The sequence below is a fragment of the Apis cerana genome, linkage group LG10 (assembly GCF_029169275.1).
Source record: "Apis cerana isolate GH-2021 linkage group LG10, AcerK_1.0, whole genome shotgun sequence".
Classification (NCBI taxonomy): Eukaryota; Metazoa; Arthropoda; class Insecta; order Hymenoptera; family Apidae; genus Apis; species Apis cerana.
Genome location: NC_083861.1, coordinates 10846751 through 10866583, shown reverse-complemented (window position 1 = coordinate 10866583; position 19833 = coordinate 10846751). Strand labels below are relative to the sequence as shown.

The following is a 19833-nucleotide window of genomic DNA, read 5'->3' as shown; positions in this document are numbered from 1 at the left end:
GATAACGCGGGATTTTTAATTTTTCTAAATCTTTTATTTGGTCAATCTTTTTATTTGCTTGACAGTACAATTTGCTATTATAATATTTGTCTTCTTTTTATTCTCATGTAATATATTTCACGCATAACGATAATATTACAAATGAAAAATTATTTTATTCTTATAATATTTTGATCGTTTTTCCCACTACTTTTGTTTAATCGTGTTTTAATCTTGCTAGGGCAAAATAGCGTCGAATTATTCTCTTTTAATTAAGTGTTGTCAAGTTTTAGACTATGATCATTGCAATGTCATTAACTATTTTTTGTTATATAATTCAGTGGTATAAAAAAGGTAAATGTAACTATCGTTTTGTTTCACATTTAAGATGCATTATCTTATACGGGTGTATGTACCAGAAAACTAAGCGTTTAAACTTTCGCTTCTTTGAAAATAAACGAAAATTGTTTGAACGTAGCAAACTGCGATGCGAAAGAAAAACCGTAGAACGCTTACGTTGTGACAACAATACGAACTGATGCGTGACTAGAGCGTATTATTATGATCGATCCTTACAGATATACTTAATTTCGAATCTAACAATTTTACATAAACTCGATGCGATTAGTTTATCTGTTAATCTAATAATAATATGAATTGCAAATGCGTAATGAAATGTCACCATGAATCATAGGCACGATAATTCCTCAAGTGTAGTTCGATGTCGCAGAAAAGCATATTACTAATGGCAGATATTATATATTTTCGGTAATCGAAGAAGACTGACATTTCTTCGTATTGCCGTAACGTCCAGTTACCGGTTTTTGTCCAGCCGTTTTAAATCGATGCAGCACTGGTGAACTTTCCCTTGGACTACCGCTAATATTATCGAAGTCCCAACTCGCGAAATGTTCCTCGAAAAGTTCTTCGAGTTTCTTCGATAGTGTTTCGATTACTTTTACTCGATCATGATCATCCTGCGATGAAACGATTGATAAAAATTTAAAGTAAATTTCTTTAATAGAAGTTGAAACTTTTAAAAATCAGATAGAAACTGTCAAAATTTTTATTCACCATTTCGTATCGATTCGGTAATAATCGGGCGCAATCGGTTCGAGAACAAGAAGACAGTAATAGTAATGGTTATTAAGGTCTTTAGCCGATCGCGTCCGATTATCGCCGAATCCACCCGAAGTTCAACCGCGAGTTTCAAATCCCTTTCTTCATTTCAATCGATTCGATCGATTCTTTGAACAAAATTTCAGGAATTAAACAATTCAAGATACAAACCTTATGATATAATTTTGAATTATAAACAATACGACGAAAGTCTCTAACGACGTGTTCCACTTTATGGTAAACTCGATTCTTTAATTTGTATTCAACCGTTTCTAGGAACATTGGACTTTTAATGACTTTACAATAGTCCTCGATCTAAAAGGAAATATCGGCAAAATATTAATTCACCACACTTACACGTACACATATATAAACATACCAACCTTATAGAAAGAAACTGACCGTGTATGTAGAAGATTGATTATTGCCCCCCGAAGATGGACACTTGAAAACCTCTGCTTCATCCATTTGCCAAACCGTTTGATGTATCATTTCCAATTTGCTAAGCGCAAGCGGGCTAAGACTCTGTTTCCTCTTCGAACTGTACCATACGGACCAACCTCTGTCGCTAGTCTTCCCACCATATTTCCCGTCCAAGAATTCGATGCATCCAGCGTTTTCCCTCTTTTTCCCGTGCTTTACCGCGACGGTCGATTTCAACGTTCCTTCCATCGATTGAGAATCACCATCGATCTCGCAATTTTTCGTTGCCTTTTTCCCGGAACACTTGCGGGATCTGCTGTGCAACAGATAGTAAGATTTCTCGAAATCTTTTCTCTGACATTTACGGCCGGGTATCGGTATCACAGTGCTGCAAATCGTTGACACATTGGCAATGTTTAATTTGCTTTTCTTGGAAAATTCTTTCTTCTCCGAGAAGGATGCGCTCAAGGAGGCGCAGCGGCGCACAGTTTCGGAATAAGTGGCTTTCCCCACGACACGTTCCGTCTCTTCGGACGTTGTCTGGTCGTTGTTCAACGAGACGCACGAACTTTTCCTCGAGCATATCGTCTGTTGGAGATTTTTCACGGTCGTCGTCGTTGTCGCCACCGTCGTTATCGTACTGTTGGACACCAACGAGACGATAGGATTCGTTTGCTCGTTCTCTGTCACCGAACTGTTCGACGATTCGGAGCTATGTTGCTGGACAGCGTTGTTTTTCCGCCGTTTCTGCTTATTTGCCATGTTAGCGTTGTTCAAAGTTTTGATTAACCACGAGTCCGTTTTTACATTCATTTTACTAGAACCTGTTAACGGGTAGCTGCATAAAATATTGCGATATTTAATGCTGGAAGAACGGAAGTATTGCCTTAACGTGACACGTTTTTTTTTTTTTTTTTTTTTAAATAGCACTCGTCTCACTTTCTCAAAACAAATTACTATTTTTTGTTGTTGTTGTTTAATTATCTTACGTTATTATACGTCATATTCGTGATAACGTGAAAATTGAAAATTTCTCTCAAATTTCCGTCCTTCTAGTATTAAAAGCGAGATTTTAAATTTCATCTTTCGTATTAAAAAACAAACAAATACAAGATTCGACTGTTTTCACTTCGACGTAAAACGTAAAACGAAACCGGGATGGAGAAAAAAAAAAAGAAACAAAGAAAGAAAGTATGAAAGGAAGAAAGGAAGGAAGGAAGAAAGAAAGGAAAGGGGAGGGGAGGGGAAAGGAAACGTCTAACAAGAAAGGCAACGTTTTTTCTTTTTTCTTTCTTTTCTTTTTTTTCTTTTAAATGGCGCTTCGACCGATAATAATTATTACCATTTTTATTACCAGATAACTGTGAAACTTCGTTGATACTTGTGTTGGGTGAGAAATGATTCGTGGAGCCTGAGTCATCCTCGGACGCCTCGTAACTCGACACACCGTCGTTGTTCTCCTTCAAATTTTTCGAGATGCTCTCCTCCAACTTCTCCTCGCCTTGCACCACACCCGTCTGCCCCACCGCCATCCCCTCCTCCATCATCATGTCATCGTCCTTCTTAACAACAACCATCGCACCATCGTCGCACCCGTACTTTTCACCACCGACCACCACGTCCACCGATCTCTCCATTTCCGGCTTTTTGAAATCCGCGTCCTCCTTCACGTTCAAAGCCTCCAACAGGATCTCGGCCGAGGCGCAGGCGGCCTTCCATGTCACGTCCTCGGACACGGTGTAATTGGAAACGTCGGATCGTTTCAAGATCCTCGGCGAATTCTCGAGGGAGAATGTTGGGGGGGGTACGATGGGGGTGGCGGGGAACGGCAGTTTCATCGTGGCCGAGCCGTTGTTGTTCACGCCGGCCGTCGAAGCGGGGATGCTCGCCGGCCTCGAGACGGGAGTGGACGACGCGGGGACGCAGAACTTCTCCTTGCCCGCGTAATGGCTCCTCGCGTTGTGACTCGACCCGTTCGCCACGTTCCTCGAATTCGTCGAATTCTCCAAACGTCTGTTCGACCTCCTCTGATGCCTCTTCTTGGGCACGTTGTAACTGCCCGGCTTCATGTACACCCTCACGTCCTCCGAGCTGTCGTACTCCTCCGGGACCTGTTGCACCTGGACGCGATTGTTGATCAAATTGTACGCGTTCCAGGGAGCCGTTTGCACGCTCTGTATGTTCTGCAACGTTTGAAATTGGCGGTTCGCGTCTATCTGCAATTGCCTGATGCAATTGGTCAGATCCATAGTGTTCTTCGACATGTCTTGGCGAGGTGCCGATCCCCTCCCCGCGACCATCGTGTCCGCGGCGTTCACGTCGGTCAGGTTCATGAACGGTATCTGCCTGGGATTGTCCGGGTTCCTCATGCTCGCGAACCAGGCGGACAAATTTGCGGTCATCTCCTCGGACGATTTTTCGGGTATGCTCGGCTCGATCTGGCTGAGCAACGTCATCTTGTCCTTGGGGACCGCGGCCAATTCCAATTGGCTGGTGGACGACTTGCCCACGTACACGAGATCCACGTTCGCCTTGTTCCTGTTGTTGTGACCCTGGGACGAGTCGAAGCTCGTCTTCGAGCTTTTGTAGTCGAGGGATGCGTAGGGCGGGGGGCAAACCGCGTAACTTGGATAGAACGCGTCGTGCTCGCTCGTTGCCGGGAAGTACATGGACTCGAGGCTGATCGATGGATTGAGGAAGGAGGATTCCACCCTCGACAAACATTTCTGCCCGTAACCGGCCTCGCAATTCTCCACGTCCAGTTGGCGTTGCAGTCTGAATATACCGTCCACGCTGTCCGCCACGTGGGAGGGGGAGGAGGAGGAGACCTTGGCCTCGGGGAAATCTTGCTTCTTCTCCTTGTTGTGGTACAACCACTGCTGCCTGGACGAGTCTTGATTGCTCTCGGTCAGTATCTTGCTTCTCAGGTGAAAGAATTCGGCGTTCAACGATTGAGTAGGCGTCTCGTTCTTCCCGGACGACGAGCTGCCCCTCGAACGGTATCTACTGTTCGCCTGTCCCCCGGATTTCGCGTGCCCTGAACAGAAGATATCGGGATGCACGGATTTCGCGGTTGCCGTTAGATTCCGTAGCTCGGTAATTGTCCACTTACTTCGCAATTTCGACTCTTTCTGGGAGGAGGAGGAGGAGGACTGTTGTTGCTGTTGTTGTTGCTGCTGCTGTTGCTGCTGCTGTTGCTGCTGTTTCTGTTCAGCCTGGCCGTACAGCGTGAAGTTGCGCAGGCTGCCGCAGGCGGACAATTGGCCGACCGAGTTGCCGCCGCAACACGCCACCTCTTGGCCACCGTCCTTTTTATTATCCGCCGCCACCTTCTGTTTCGACGGGGCGGTAGCGATGATAGACGTGGACGAGGATGGATCGAACAAGTCGCGATTCGTGTAAACTGAAACGTCACCTGGAAAAGAGGTTCCGAATGATTCTGATTTCGTTTGCTCGTTGTTGGTGGTGAAATTAGTCGTCGTTGGCTCGACGTTGCCCTCCTCGAGCTTGAGGAACGTTTGGACGATCTGATTCAACAGCTCGTGGGTGCTCTCCTCCCAAAGGCGGAAACACCTGACCAACTCGCAATCGAATTTCTCGTTGAGGCTCGGGTAATGTTGCTTGTTCAAGTAATTGTCGAGTATCAGCCAACCGTTGCTTATGCGCAGCAAAGCGTTGATCAGATCGGCGACGAATACCCGATCGCCGGCAAATATCGGGAAACACGTGGACGACTTGGTGACGGCCGTTTTCGTGGCGGTGGACAAGTTTCTCAACCAGCCGCATCTCGGATTCGTCTTCGAGCTGTTGTTCAATACTAACTCCGCCTCCGTGCAGCCCCAGTACACCACTTTTCTCAACAACTCTTGATACTGGGCCCTGTCCACGCAAGGGCCGTCCGTTTGGACGGCTATCGACGTCCCTGTCCCGTAATCGGCGCAAAACTCCGTGAACCAAGCGTTCTTGTTCGACGCTGTGTCCCCCGCCCCGCTGAACAAAGGCGTCGAATTCGACTTATCCGTCTTCCCCTCCTCCTTGTTTATATCGTTCGAGGATATGTTGCAGAGAGCGGACACCATTTTCTCGGCCTCGATCGTGAAATCGAAACTCGCCGACGACTCGTCCGAGTAATGCTCCTCCTGTTGTTGGGCCTTGGCCGACACGCTCGTGGACACGCTCGTTTTCTCCAGAACGACGTTGCTCCCCCCGGTCGTTGTCTCCCGATTCCCCTCATCGTCGGTGCTCGTGGTCGTCCCTGTCGCAGCCGCCTTTATGTTGAACAGAACGTCCGTTGAGGAGGAGGGGGTGATCTGTGCTTGGGACGGCCATTCGTTGTAATTCTCGACGCTGGTCGCGCTGGCGACTATCTGCGAGTTGTTACCGGCGGTCGGTAACTTGCTCTTGCTCCCCTTCAGCGAGGAGGAGATCTCGAGCGTCGCCCCGGATCCGGCCACGGGCTTCTCCCCCCCCCTCGCTTGGAGCCCGCCGAACACGAGGCCGGTGGAGGGAGGGCTTGGAAAGATTTGCCCCGTGTGAACACCGCCTGCCGTTTGGACGGTTGGATTCACCTGGCTGTTCGTGAAGTTGGCCGCGTACGGGCTCAGATTCGGGAATTGGAACGGGGAATTGGTCGCATTGATCCCTTGCAGATTGCACGTGTTCGTCGCTGATACGTTGTAGTACGAGGCGTGGGTGGTTTGCTGCTCCTGCTGCTGGGGTTGAGGTTGCTGCTGCTGCTGTTGCTGCTGTTGTTGCTGCTGCTGTTGCTGGATATTTTGCCGGTCTTGTATCAAGCAGAAGGTTTGCACGTCGGGCGGTTTAAAGTAGGGTTGGGGTATCAACGTGACTCCGGAATTGTTGTATTGGTCGCCGGAGAACGAGCCGTGCGTGTACGTGGAGGAAGCGATTAAAAAGGAGGCGGTCGGGGCCGGTGGTGGGGCAACGTTGCTCGACGTTTGATCGTACAGGACCAATGGTTTCGGGTTGTAGGATAATTGTTGTTGTATGTGATGCGGTTGCTGTTGTTGTTGCTGTTGCTGCTGCTGCTGTTGCTGCTGCTGTTGTTGGCAATATTGCTGGTTTCGTACGAGTTTATTCTTAGGTGGCCATCTGCTGCTTTTCCCTATATTCACATGGGGTGGGTTTGTACGAGAAAATCTTAGAAAACTGAAACCATCGTTCGAATATATTTAAATATTATTTAATTTAAAATGCTCGAAAGTAAAAAAAAAAAAAAAAAAAGAAAAAAAACGATTCTCCTTCCGAATCATTTTTATCGTATCGTTTCTCCTTTCTTCTCTCTCTCTCTCCTTTTTTTTTTTTATATATAAATAACGGAAGAAATAAGATAACAAAAAAGGAAGAAAGGATAGAAATGAGGACGAATTCTCTCTGAATCATTCTCTCTGTATATGTATATGGAAATGTTTGAAAAGGGGGAGGAAAAAAAACGTATTTACACCTTGTATGTGCAAAGGGGCAGGATTAGCGAGACCGGCGTTACGTTGCGCTCCTGGATAAATGCAAGAGGGGTGCAAACCACTTCCGCATGGTTGAAGGGTTAACGCCGGATTAGCGATAGGTCCATAAAGAATTTGTTGCTGCTGCTGCTGTTGTTGCTGTTGCTGCTGCTGTTGCTGCTGTTGCTGCTGCTGTTGTTGCTGTTGCTGCTGCTGCTGCTGCTGCTGCTGCTGGGGATGTACGAGGGACGATGGAGTTGACGTGGATGGAATCGAGGATTGTATGGACGATCGATTAGCTCGTGCGGCCGTAGGGTGCATGATCCACCTAACCCCGATTTGAAAACGATCCTCTCGTTGTCTTTCTTTCCCTTGTCAACCTCTCTGTTTCAAGGAAATAATTTATTCGATGTGTGTGTATGTATATATATATATATTTTTATATATTACGTGTATATACATGTAATAATGTCACGTTACGCATCTACGATTTTTTTTTTTAATTTTGACTAGAAAGGGGAATGGCGTCGAGAAAACGGGAAAGTGTCATCGTTTCGATCGTTTTGAAATGAAGAAGAAAAATATATATATATGTGTATATATATATATCTCGGTTGATAAATCCGTATAACAGTTATAACAGGGACGAGTCCGTGGATATGTTTCGCCCAAATGAAATGAACCTAGCCGCTATGTAACCAGCTGTTGTAATATTAACACGTCTAACCTAAAGCACGTTTTTTTTCCTTCGCCCCCCCCCCCTCTCCCCGATCTTTACGCGAAGGTTTTATATTTTGGTTATTTACCTGTTATTCGAATATACCCTTTTTTCCACTCTTCTTAAATAAACTATTTCCATTCAAACCGGTTTCGGGTAAAGTAAGAGTACAATTATGATGGCGGAGCAAGTCACGGATTAAGAGAATTAGCCTTGACGGGGACGACACAGTAATAGGATAAAATCATATTGAGCTTAAATAATGTTTTACATACAAGGGAGAACATAGAAAAGAAAGGATTTAAACTCTTTTAAACGAATTGCGGAACTTGCGGTTGAATAAAAAAGAAATTCGATGTGTTGATCCCCACGTCTTTCCAAAAAAAAAAAAATTGCTCCTTTTTTTGCCTCTCTCTGAGTTAACAAATGTACATGTTATCGTTATATTTTTTTTCTTTCTTTTTTTTTCCCCTTTCCTCTTTTTTCTCGTCTAATAAACGTTTCTCCCTTCACAGGAACAAATCGAAATTCTTTGTAAAAAAAACGAGAAATGACCAAACTTATATATACATATTTGAAGGATAAATGGGTAATCTACGAAACGAAAGTCAACGAACACTGCGAGGAAAAAATGGCAGATTACTGGCTGAAACAAAATTCTCTACACGGAACAATGAAACGAGCGAAAAAATTTGACGTACGGCTCGTTAAAATTTTTGTCCAAAATTTTAATTATATAATATAAATTTCCCGGATAATATCCGAAAATCTGTGAATCTCGTGCACAAATATAATTACCGATAAATTAATCATGGAAAATACATTACCGATTAAATCGTGCGTTAATCGTTCGATTCGCGTCGCTCCATCAATTCCCTGCTTTATCGCGCGAGAAAACGATCGTATTATTTAAATATCGGGACGCAAGCCCGTCCTTTTTATTTCATTTATCGGGAGAAAGAAAAAGAAAAATTTTTCCTCGCAACAATGATATTTATTTCTACGAATCGAATAAAAGATCGAAAGTTCGTCCATCGTCGAAGAATTTTTTAATGTATTTACGAACCACCCGATTATCGATTATCGTATTTTCGCATTTTTACGAGCAACGAGATATTGAAACAACTTTACAGAACAGAATCCTTCTATAGTTATATTATAATTGATATTATAATTGAATACACTCGTGTAATAGGAAAATTATTTTTTTTTTTTTTTAAATAATTTGAGGAAGGATGGATCGATAGATCGACCCATTTTTTTTCGTAAAATTTCGTAAATTTCGTAAAATTATATTTTACTGTATCATTCGTTCGACAAAGGGTGAAAGAGAAAATAAGAGACCTGGTGATTTTTCGCACCTTGATATATATATATATATATTTATATATTTATATATTTATATACATATATATATATATATATATTTTTCTTTTTTTTCTGCTTCGCACAAAAACAATACATATGTCCTACAATCGATGTTTTCTCGCGAAGATCTGTCTGTGTAACCTATAGTATAGACTTTCAACAAGTTGCATAATTATTACATATGTTGTGTCAATGTCATTCTTAAGCTCTACGTAGAGAGAGAGAAAATTGTCGAGTGAACACAATGCGACGACGGTCGTCGCACCTTTAGCACCTAAATTGAAGAAATTTTTTCTCATTTTTTTTTTTTTTATTTTTTTTCCCCCAAAAAGAATTACACACGATCGAGGAAATATTCGCCAAGCTGTTTCGACGTCTAATCGTCTAAAAAGTACCAAAAAATTATCCTACCCTCCCCGAATCCCCTGTACAATCGTTTTATCCCGGTTAAAAATTGATAAGGATCTAAAATTCTGATTGAAAAATTTCGCATCTTTTTATTTCATTTTTCGTTTCCGTTAAAAAGCGATCTTTCCCCTTTTGCTCGAAACAGGCGATCAGAAACAGCATTGTATACGCATAATCTCATCTAAACCTACGATATTTTTTTTTTTTAATTTCTCGAACCCGATGGACAGGAAAGGAAGCCATTGTACAGTGTCTCTAGAATTTTTTTTTTTTTCATAAAATTCAAATTTCTCGTTCGTTTTCGAGATCGTCAGTTCCGTTTCCCTTTGCTTACACAGGCTCCTCCTTATTTATATATACGATATTCGAATACTAACGATCTCGAAATCGCGGAATGTTGATCTTCGTCGTCGACCGAGTCGAAAGAGTACGTCGATACTTTCTCTATTTTCTTTTTCTTTTTTATCTTTTCTTTTCTTTTTTCTTTACTTTCGAGGAAATTAATTATTACGCATGTACGCTAGAAGGACACTGGCGGCGACGCACGAGGCGATCAGCGACGTTGGCGGTAGAACGCTCGGTGTACCCGTGTTGCAAAAGTCTGTCAAACACGAGCAGACCTCTTGGCGACCACCGAAACCGCTCCTCTGGTAACATTTCCCCTTGTAATTCGACTCGTCCCATCCGCAGCCCCTTATCACTCTCGTGTCGGGTGGAACTGTTAAAGAAAACACACTGTTGGACGGTTCAATGCGCGATTATTACTTAGTGCAATAATAAACGATAATATCTCGAGTTAGCGCAGCCGTTACACGGTTATCGACGCGTACGTTACACGGTTGGTAAAATAGGTTAAGAAATTAAAGATGCTTGGTTGGAACTTATTTTTTCCTTTTCTCTTTCTTTTTTCTTTCGACTATTACTCACGTCCATTAACGCTGAACTCGATGACTTGCGTGATCTTTCGGCACATGGTGTATTTTGCGCCGTTCTTCAGATCGGAACAATCTTTTTTCAACGCGTCCGGTGGATTCTCATCGGCGCATCGGCTGTCGTTGTGACTGTTGCAGAGATAACATTGCATCGCGTTTATACCTGGAATCAGAGAGAGGAATTAAATTCATATTTTCGTCGAGGAAATTTATCATTATCGCGGGATAGGGGATTTGATTGTATTAATTTAATATGCGTTATGTAACGTATGGGTACATACTACGAAAACTAGAGAGATTACGGGAATGTTGTTGGAAAACGGGTAACGATAAGAGAGGTCACGGTGGAGAGAAAATAACGCGACGAGATTTATCTCCGTGGCGATGCGTTTAACGTACCAATATTCCGTGTTATATAGGTCATTACGTTTAGACAAAATTAATTATTGTTAAACATCGAATAAATATCGAATTATACATTCGCTTTTAACGAAAAATCAAAAAAGATATTTGGACGAAATATTAAATATTAAATATTGAAGCGAATTTACTTTTTAAAAGATCGAAAAGAAAAGAAAATGAACGTTTTTAAAATGACTCGCACGGTATTCCAGCAGAATAATAATAATAACAATAAGAAGAAAAAGGTTCATTGTACCTCTGACCGTAAGTGATATAAAAATCAATGCAGCTACGTGCCCTAGAAATGCATACTCACAAAAAGTTTACGCGGTTGTCTTCGCGTTTTTAATCTTATTTCTGCACATCATTCACAGTTTCAGAATACAAATAGTATTATTTACGACGATAACGATAATTTAAAATAATTTTTCGATCGATACATGTATATCGACAAAAATTTAAAAAAAGAAAAAAAATACTTAATAATAATTAATAATATCCCTTTAATCCATAATAATAAACGAGAAACAGATTTTTCAACTCGTACGAAAAATTTGGTTTGCGCATAGCATAAAGTCGTCATTGATCTCCACCAATCTGTCTATTTGAATTGAAACGTGTTCATCGATCAAATACATTTCTCATTCTCATCATTTAACCGTGCGTTAGTTGCTCGATATTTCAATTTTTTCCCCCCCTTTCGAGTGTATATATACACGTATCCCGTCGTTATGGTTAAATCGGTCAAAACACTAAACACCGCGTTTAAACACAATGAGGAAGCAAGCCGATCCACTTTTCGAACAGGGTGTGTTATTATCACTTCATTGGCTAATATTACCGTTAATTGGAAGAAAAGGAGTGAAATAATAAATTTACCCAAGAAACTTGAATCAATCTACTTATTCGTATCTCTCGTAATAATAAGCATAATTTAATAATTAAGTCAATAGACGCGAAACGACGACGCGTCTCGGTAATTTTTTTATCCGCTTCATTGACAGACACGTCACAATTGCAATGACATTTTATTTGTTCATTTATATATTTATTTATGGTATGTTGAAAATTATGGAAATTACGCTCCATCGATTGTCAAAAGAAAACACGAATTCACGAGAAAAATTTATATTCGTACGTTTCACAATCGTAATTTCGAGTTACGTGGAATATCTTTTTTTTGCTGGGACGAGGGAAAAATTTTTTCGCACAGAACGGAATCCCTCGAATTCCACCATAAATTATTGCCGATCGATTACCGAATTCACAACAAATTTGTTAAATCATATTTTCACATATATTTTTACCATATTTTTAACCATCAATCAATTCCAATTTATTTTATTGTAAAATATTGCCACCGAAATATGATGGTATAAATTCAACACCCCTGCTACATTCCACCACCAAAACACGATTCACTATTAATTTACCGAACCACCAATTTCCGAAAGATTAAAAAAGAACCAGCACTAAAGCCAGCGTACACGAGGATCGATATAGAAACGGTCTCGCCCTCCTCCCTCTTGGATCGTTGAACCACCCCAAGAGTCGACGCTTACCGTAAAAACCGAGCACGACCAATAGGCAAACGACGAGGATGCCGATGCGTCTCATCTTTCCTCCCTGCTGTTGTTAAATCCTTGTTGTCGAACCCACTTCCTTCCACCTTATAATTCCTCGGCAGACCACGAGGCCGACGGATCGAGAGGGTGGAGGAGAGGAGAACGAGCAGAGAGAGAGAGAGAGAAAGAGAGAAAGGAGAGAGAGAGAGTGAGAGCGAGAGAGGAAAAAACGCGGTCAGACGAAGGGGTTGACGAGGCCAACCATTCGGCCTCGACAGCTGGTGAAGCACTGGCCGTTTCCTCGCCGCGATTGCAGCGCAAGCCCGCGACTGGAAGGCGGCCACGATGCCTGCACCACCGGATACGGGCGGGATGGATCGAGGCGAGAGGAGAGGATGATCGAATCGAAGGACCAACAACAAACTGGATCGAGGAAAAGACTCTTCTTGGTTCTTTTGCGCCTTTTCCTTCACTTCAATATATCGATTAAAATTGGAGATGGATCGATATTTCGTTGATTTTCATTTTTCGTTCAAGCTTTTCATTCAAGTTTTATGGAATATTATGGTTATATGGATATATGGTTATATTATGATTATATAGTATAGTCGAGTTACGCAAATCCATAAATGAGTTTTTTGAGGTTATATCTCGAAATTATGTCACGAATTATCTGTTTTTGGCTATCGGTTTCTCGAAGTTTTATTTTCATCTCTTTTATGAAGCTTCTTCTCATGATCAATCGTAAGAATTCTTATTTAACATTATTATCGATAGAGTATTCATATGGAAACGTAAAATCTGGTTTATTAAAGTAAAACGATCCTCTCCCCAGTAAAATTATTGATCAATGAGTTAATATTAGCGAAATATATTAATTAATTAAGTATCTGTCGTGGTAAATTTATTTTCATACTAAATATAATAAATATTAATGTATTAAATATACGTACATTCGGATCTGATATTAATAAACTAATAGATAAGAAAAAAGCTAGTAAGACGATTAGAATATTATCCATGTTTATAAACATAAGCCACTTATATTGTAAACAAACAGAATAATATTAAGTTACGCGCATTGAAAAGTTTATTTTAAAAATCGAATTTTCTCGAGAGCGAAAATTCTCTCGAAAATTACGCCAATGCACAATGTACGATGTGCTCGACCCACAATTTTGCAGGTCTGGGATTGATCGTTTTAGAATTGATTGCCTAATGCTTCCTGCTACCGTTTTCAATTGCGCATACGTATCCACGATCTCTGCTGCTCCTGAGAAACAACCAAGAACCTTGGACTCGACGATTCGAACGTAAGTTTGATCGTGAAAATTTAGGATTGTTTCGATGGATAAAACAGGGCTGAACGTTAAATAGGGAAGGCCGTGGGCGATATACGTAGAGCTTTATGTTCAAATGGTCCGTAAAGTGGTGGTTTGGAACACGCTAAGTGGATAATATCCCTTTTCCTGTGACACACTGAACGTCATGAAATGTCATGGAAGCGTAGCGAGCAATGAGTTGCACGCGAACAATACGGAAAGGAACGTGAAGGATATCGTTCTACGTTGTTGTACCAGCTTCTGAATCATCACTCTTGTGACCTAATTTTTTTCTTTCAGCTTGATAACAGGATCGACAAGACGAAATACTATATATATATATATATATTTGTTAATGAATTTTTTTTGCTTTGTTTGATTAAAGAGAAATGGAAAAGAATTTAATAATTAAAAAAAAAAACATATATATGGACACGACACGGATTTGTTAAAAATTACAATTGAATTATATCACTTAACTTATTTAACACGGTGAGTCCCTGACACTTTTGCAATGATTATGTTCCGAGCGATAAGCATCCTGGGATTTTCACGTTAAAGATACAACGAACTGCTTTTCCTCTTTAATTATATCGTTTTTCCAAATTTTTGGAATTCATAATAATAATTTGAAGAGAATTATTGTAAGATATGCAAAGTAATCGAATAAATATAATATCGAAATAAAGCTAGGAATATTTTTATAGAAAGTGAATCGATAAATTTATTATATCCAAGTATAGTTGTATTTCAAAAAAGAATATTATATTATTAAAAGAATATCATAAAATAATATTGTATTGTAATATGTACACTTTTCAGATAAACCGATGAGCATATAAATTGTATTACGTGGAGCACACTGTATAGATATAAGTGCAAGGAAAATCATGATATCTTAATGAAATTTTTACGCGGATAATTTAATTCCTTTTTAAAAATAATAATTATTTCTGTATTGAAAATATAGAATAAATTACGATGAATAATTGTTGTTTATTGTTTATTATTGTATACAATGATGAAAAAATCTAAAATTACTTTTATCACTATATAAACTCTTGAATCGTGAATTTCTGAAGTGGTAACACTGTTTTAGAACGAAATGACACAAATTTAGAAACAAATTATTTGTCACGTTACAAAAATGACTATTCATATATCGATTTCGTAGTGTTTATGTCCAAAAAATATCGAATAAATTTCTACGTCGAAATCAGTAAAAAATTGTTAAATTGAATTGTTTCTATTCTGTCCTGATTGTTTTTCACCTTGTGTAATATTTGTTGCTAAATAGATTAATGGATAAAAAAATCGTCTAGAGAATTTCAGTACATGAATGAAATATATAGGAAACAAATTTTTCATATCGGTGAATTCATCAAGGTATGATCGTATAACCTCTCAAGCATTATTATTGTTATATTTAATAATAATATTTACTTTTTATTTTTCTTAGCTCTCTTTTTTCTCTCTTTCTATATATATTCTCTCTCTCTCTCTATATATATGTATCGATAATTGAAGAGAAAATAATATTAAGATATATTCAATAAAAATTAATATCAAACTCTGAATAGAAAAGCAAGAAAAATTAAAAATGCGAGTGAATGTAAATGCATTACAAGTATTAATACTTTTATTTGTATTTCAAAGAGGTAAATTTAAAAAAGGTATCGTACTTATTAACTAGAGATAAAACAGAATATAACTTTATCAACTATATATAATTTTATCAACTATAAATAAATTGAAGCGTATACTGGATGTCGATAAATGAAAACAAGAACTTGAAAATTAAATGTATCATTTACAAATTATTGAGATTAGAGATATAGTATAATTATTTAGCATACAAAAATGTACATGTGTCGATTTATATTATTGAGACAAGTTTCATATTTTTTTCATATTTCAATATATAAATTTTATTATATTCTGTTTTATAAATATCAATAAAAAACAACGAAGAAATATATAAAAATTGTTTACTCAAAACAAATTATACCTTAATAATACTATATAACGTGATGTATTGTTTTTATATATATTTGATGTTTATTAATATATACAAGGAGAATCGAAAGCTATTAAATGTTATCAATGTAATAGTAAAAAGGATAAAGATTGTACTATCAATACGGTAGATATAAGATATTTGAAGCCATGTCCTGCGTCACAACCATTTTGTCGTAAAGCTGTGTACATATGTAAGTTGACAAATTTTTTTTTCCTTTTCAAATTTATCACAATATATTTAGAATTAATGAATTAATTACGTTGATTAATTTTTTTAGATTATTTTATGAATTCTCGAGAGTATATAATAATACGTGAATGCGCAAAATGGTGGAACAGTGACAAGGAATGTTACAGAGGTCGTTATCCACGTGATAGTTATCAATATGTATGCGAGTGTAAGAATACAGGATGTAATCGATCGACGAGATTCTCATCGAAAACTATTATTTTTTTGTACATTTTGTGTCAAATAATTATCTTTATTGTTGGAAATCCTACCTGACACAAATGCATCTTTGAAAATAGACTGGAGACATTTAATTGATTATCATGACGACATTCCTTTATCAAGACATTCTCGCAATAATTTTACTTACGAATAGAGTATAAAAAAAAAACACAGTTGTTGATACATTTACGATATAAATTTAATAAGTCTGAACGATTTTTTGTGTAACAAAATGTAATAGAAATAGAATGTATATTATACAAATATGAAAAAATATGTAAAATGTATGTAAAAAAAAAATATATATATATAGCGAGAGCACGAGAGAAGAATGTTGTTTAAATTAAAAAGAAAAAGGGAAAGCGCCATTGTGATTTTCTTACAACTTATCTGAATAAAGAAATTTTATTATTTTCAACTCGTTTCTTTTGAAATTTCCTTTGTAAAACTGTACTTGTTCATCAAAAATGATAAATTATTCGTGAAAACTGCAACTATTACTTATTCGAGTAAATTTTTATTTTCATACCTAAATGAAATATTCCATCAATTTTTCACTGAACATAAAAGTAATAAAATCGTTTTTGGCAATCGGCCAATTCATATTACAATAAAAGGATACGAGCGAATAATATCTATCGTATGAAAACAGAGAGCAGTGAATTAATTCGGCGTTTATCCGTGAAAGCGGATTTCTCGATAGCTAAACAACTAATCGCTATTTTGGATCTGATCTAAACTCTGCCAAAATTGCACGTAATTGATACAATTATCTCCATGCAATCATTCTAATCATGAGATAAACGATGAGGATTGACGAGCTTCATCGTAGTTAATCACTTGATAATCTATAAAATTAAGCATTGATTAACACATTTTGATCTCGATATAAATAATTTTTCAAATAATTACTTACACACAGTTATCTATTTACCATTTTTTGTTAATTCGAAAAATCGTTTTTCACGTTGGTTGCAAAGTCCCGTTCGTCTCGTTTCGTTTCGTTTCGTGGAAAATCGATTTTGTCTGAACACGAAACGGTACTATAAACAAATTGGCCGGTTATTCACATCAACAACGTACAACAAAATTACAATAACAATCGACTTTCCACCCACATCGTTCTTATTATTATATCTGCTTGCTCGAATTTTTCCCAACCAGTATTACGTGGGTGTCGTAACTTGATTTATCAACACGAGAAAAGTTTCTTTCTCTTTCCCTTAATGGTCTTCCTTGAAATTTTTCTGAAAAACAGGAATATGTATCTTTCGTTACGAAAGCGAGTCAGAATTTTTATTTTTTTTTTTACATACAGTGGCTCACAAAATTATTTTTTTGTTCAAATTAATAAATAATTTTTTAATTCGAAAATTAGAGCAATTTCTTTTTCATCAAGATAGCGTTATTTTAAGGATCAATGAATTTTTTTTTCTTTTAAATATAACTTTTTAATTTCGAATAAAACAAAAATTTAATAAAAAAAAATGTTTAGAATGTATTGCTCTATTAATCCGTTATAAAAAAAATTGTTGGTTGAAATCATGAAAAAAATAACTTAGTTTCTTCGTTAATTGAATATTAAAAATCAGAATTTTCAAGTTAAGTGAAGTTTCCTTGTAAAATAATATTATTGAATAAATTTCATGAGCCATTCTACTATACGTATACGTACGCATCGATACACGCATTGTATAACCATAAGATAGGCGAAAATAATCTCTAAACGAGAAGGAACGTGGCCGATCCAAAGAACTCGTAAAAATTTACTCGAATAATAATGTATACGCAGAGTCCAAGATTGAGGCAAATGTAGGTGGTGTACGGTCATTCTTCCTCGTCCTCCATCACTCGCAACAGCGTCTCCATCGACAGAAGCTTCGCCGACGGCATTATTACTATTTGGGTCGCGGCAATGTGGCGCCGAACGTCCTGACGCTCTAACACTTCTCACCAACCTATGCTTTCATTACTGCGCACCAAAGATTCCTCGTATTACGAATTATGAGTACAATTTTGTATGAATATATATATATAATAGAATTTATTTTTAACCTAAAGTTTTCCAATTAATTAACTGTAGCCACTTAACTCGCTTTGGGTCTTAATGCCATTGCATTGGATGCCATATTTCGAAAGTATGTCAAGTTCAACTTGGTGGATTAGCACTTAACTTTTTTTATCTGCGAAAATTAGCTTTGTCTTAGTTTAAAAATATTTCTTTTCTTTTCAATTATACATATTTTGATTTTGATGTATGTACGATATAGAATGCATAAATTGTACAATTTTTTAGGTTATTTGAAGATATTTAGAAAGTTGAGTGAAAAAATTCTGAGCCAGATCTTACGGTAATTGTTAAATTCAAAATTGAGCTAGACGGCGTCGTTCGTATGCTGGATAGGCGCCGCGACGTCTCCTCTTCTTATCTTTCTCTTTCTTTATTCTGTTTTCTTTTCTATAACTGATTTTACGAAAGAACGAAGTTTACGTGTATATCTCGCCACACATATATACACCCATTAAAATGACCACGATTAATGATCCTGTCTAATGAAAATTTAGAGATTTCACTCGAGCTGCGACTTCTATCTACCTATTTATAACTAAAAATACGAGAAACTTGATGGAAAATTTTGAAAACGGATATTAGTCGAACGAAAAGAGGTCGTAAGGAAATATAAATTGAAGGAGAATAGTATTTCGATGAAAATTTGTTGAAAAGTACTACGAGTGAAATAGTACTAAACATTTATGCTTACAAATTATGCATAACCTATAAATAAAACTACAAGTATTTTGCAATTCGAGCAATTGAATTGAAGTTTTTGCGAAATTCGAATGTTGTTATTTTTATGTATCGATAAAAAATAATATATTTTCGTATAAAATTTCGTATAGATACTTTTACGATGACTCTTCAAATATTTTTCAAAGTTATAAAATTGCTACTGTCAAGGAATACGTTTCTTCTTTTTCTTTTATATTCACGAAGTACATTTTGTCGATAAGTTAGTCGAAAAAGATAGATCGATAAAATTAAAGTTTTAATCAACGCCATCTCGCGTTTGGATTTCGGAAGCTTCAACTTGTTACTAGCATAACAGAATATGCATGGAGGTATTCGTGACGTCATAGAAAAAGAGAGAACACTGTGCGAGAAGGATAAAGAACACGTGCCACTATTTTTGGTTATGTGGTTCCTAATACCTCCCACCATTTCCAAAATGTAACATTGAAAATTCATTAATTATTAATTTTTTAATAAAAATTTATGCACTTTTAAACTCGAATCTTAAAGACAGAACTTCGAACAAATTTCTCGTATTAATTTTAACAATAAATTCCTTTGAATTAATTATTTATTAATATATATTATAATTGATGCGTGGTATAGAGATTAATGCCATTAATACGCAACACATTATTCGTTAATTTATTATTATTATAGAACTTATTTATAAATATAAATATATGCATTTGAAAGCTTATTTCTTCCTTTACTTTCACGAATAATCTTTACTCGTAATTTTTTCATTGTTTGAGAGAATAAATTGATCATTCATTCACTCGATCTCGAAATGAAAATTCGTTTATGAGACACTCTCTATGAAAATCATTAATAAATCATTAATCGAGAAGAATTTCGGATTAAAATCGATACGTGA

At 37.5% G+C, this 19833-nt stretch overlaps 4 protein-coding genes and 1 long non-coding RNA gene across 13 annotated transcripts; 1 reads left to right on the top strand and 4 right to left on the bottom strand.

The window, feature by feature from the left end:
• Window positions 1-12: 12 nt before the first annotated feature.
• Window positions 13-6709, bottom strand: LOC108001437 (putative uncharacterized protein DDB_G0282129). The gene is made up of 5 exons (XM_028668515.2): window positions 4634-6709; window positions 2864-4558; window positions 1501-2345; window positions 1270-1413; window positions 13-956 (listed from the first exon to the last, which is right to left on the bottom strand). The coding sequence occupies exons 1-5, from the start codon at window positions 5598-5600 to the stop codon at window positions 735-737; spliced, it is 3873 nt and encodes a 1290-aa protein (XP_028524316.1). The 5' UTR covers window positions 5601-6709; the 3' UTR covers window positions 13-734.
• Window positions 6689-8986, bottom strand: LOC133666785 (TATA-box-binding protein-like). The gene is made up of 2 exons (XM_062080496.1): window positions 7787-8986; window positions 6689-7364 (listed from the first exon to the last, which is right to left on the bottom strand). Exon 2 carries the CDS (start codon window positions 7299-7301, stop codon window positions 6918-6920), a length of 384 nt encoding a protein of 127 aa, XP_061936480.1. The 5' UTR covers window positions 7302-7364; window positions 7787-8986; the 3' UTR covers window positions 6689-6917.
• Window positions 8987-9046: 60 nt separating this feature from the next.
• On the bottom strand, window positions 9047-12793 carry LOC108001514 (uncharacterized). The gene is made up of 3 exons (XM_017062543.3): window positions 12371-12793; window positions 10402-10569; window positions 9047-10192 (listed from the first exon to the last, which is right to left on the bottom strand). Exons 1-3 carry the CDS (start codon window positions 12423-12425, stop codon window positions 9975-9977), a joined length of 441 nt encoding a protein of 146 aa, XP_016918032.1. The 5' UTR covers window positions 12426-12793; the 3' UTR covers window positions 9047-9974.
• Window positions 12794-14724: 1931 nt separating this feature from the next.
• On the top strand, window positions 14725-16583 carry LOC108001443 (uncharacterized). Of its 2 annotated transcripts, XM_062080494.1 has the most exons (4): window positions 14725-15081; window positions 15155-15353; window positions 15771-15905; window positions 15993-16583. In XM_062080494.1, the coding sequence occupies exons 2-4, from the start codon at window positions 15296-15298 to the stop codon at window positions 16217-16219; spliced, it is 420 nt and encodes a 139-aa protein (XP_061936478.1). In that variant the 5' UTR covers window positions 14725-15081; window positions 15155-15295; the 3' UTR covers window positions 16220-16583. The 2 variants fall into 2 exon arrangements, with proteins under 2 accessions (XP_061936478.1, XP_016917932.1); XM_017062443.3 differs by having other exon boundaries at window positions 14725-15353.
• On the bottom strand, window positions 16347-19164 carry LOC108001445 (uncharacterized). 8 transcript variants are annotated; one of them, XR_009831437.1, is made up of 7 exons: window positions 18928-19163; window positions 18516-18715; window positions 18221-18348; window positions 17841-18137; window positions 17284-17412; window positions 17082-17208; window positions 16347-17013 (listed from the first exon to the last, which is right to left on the bottom strand). It is a non-coding gene; the product is annotated as an uncharacterized LOC108001445 (long non-coding RNA). The 8 variants fall into 8 exon arrangements; XR_003698552.2 differs by having other exon boundaries at window positions 17100-17208; window positions 18516-18629; window positions 19071-19142; XR_001766695.3 differs by having other exon boundaries at window positions 18516-19164.
• Window positions 19165-19833: the final 669 nt, after the last annotated feature.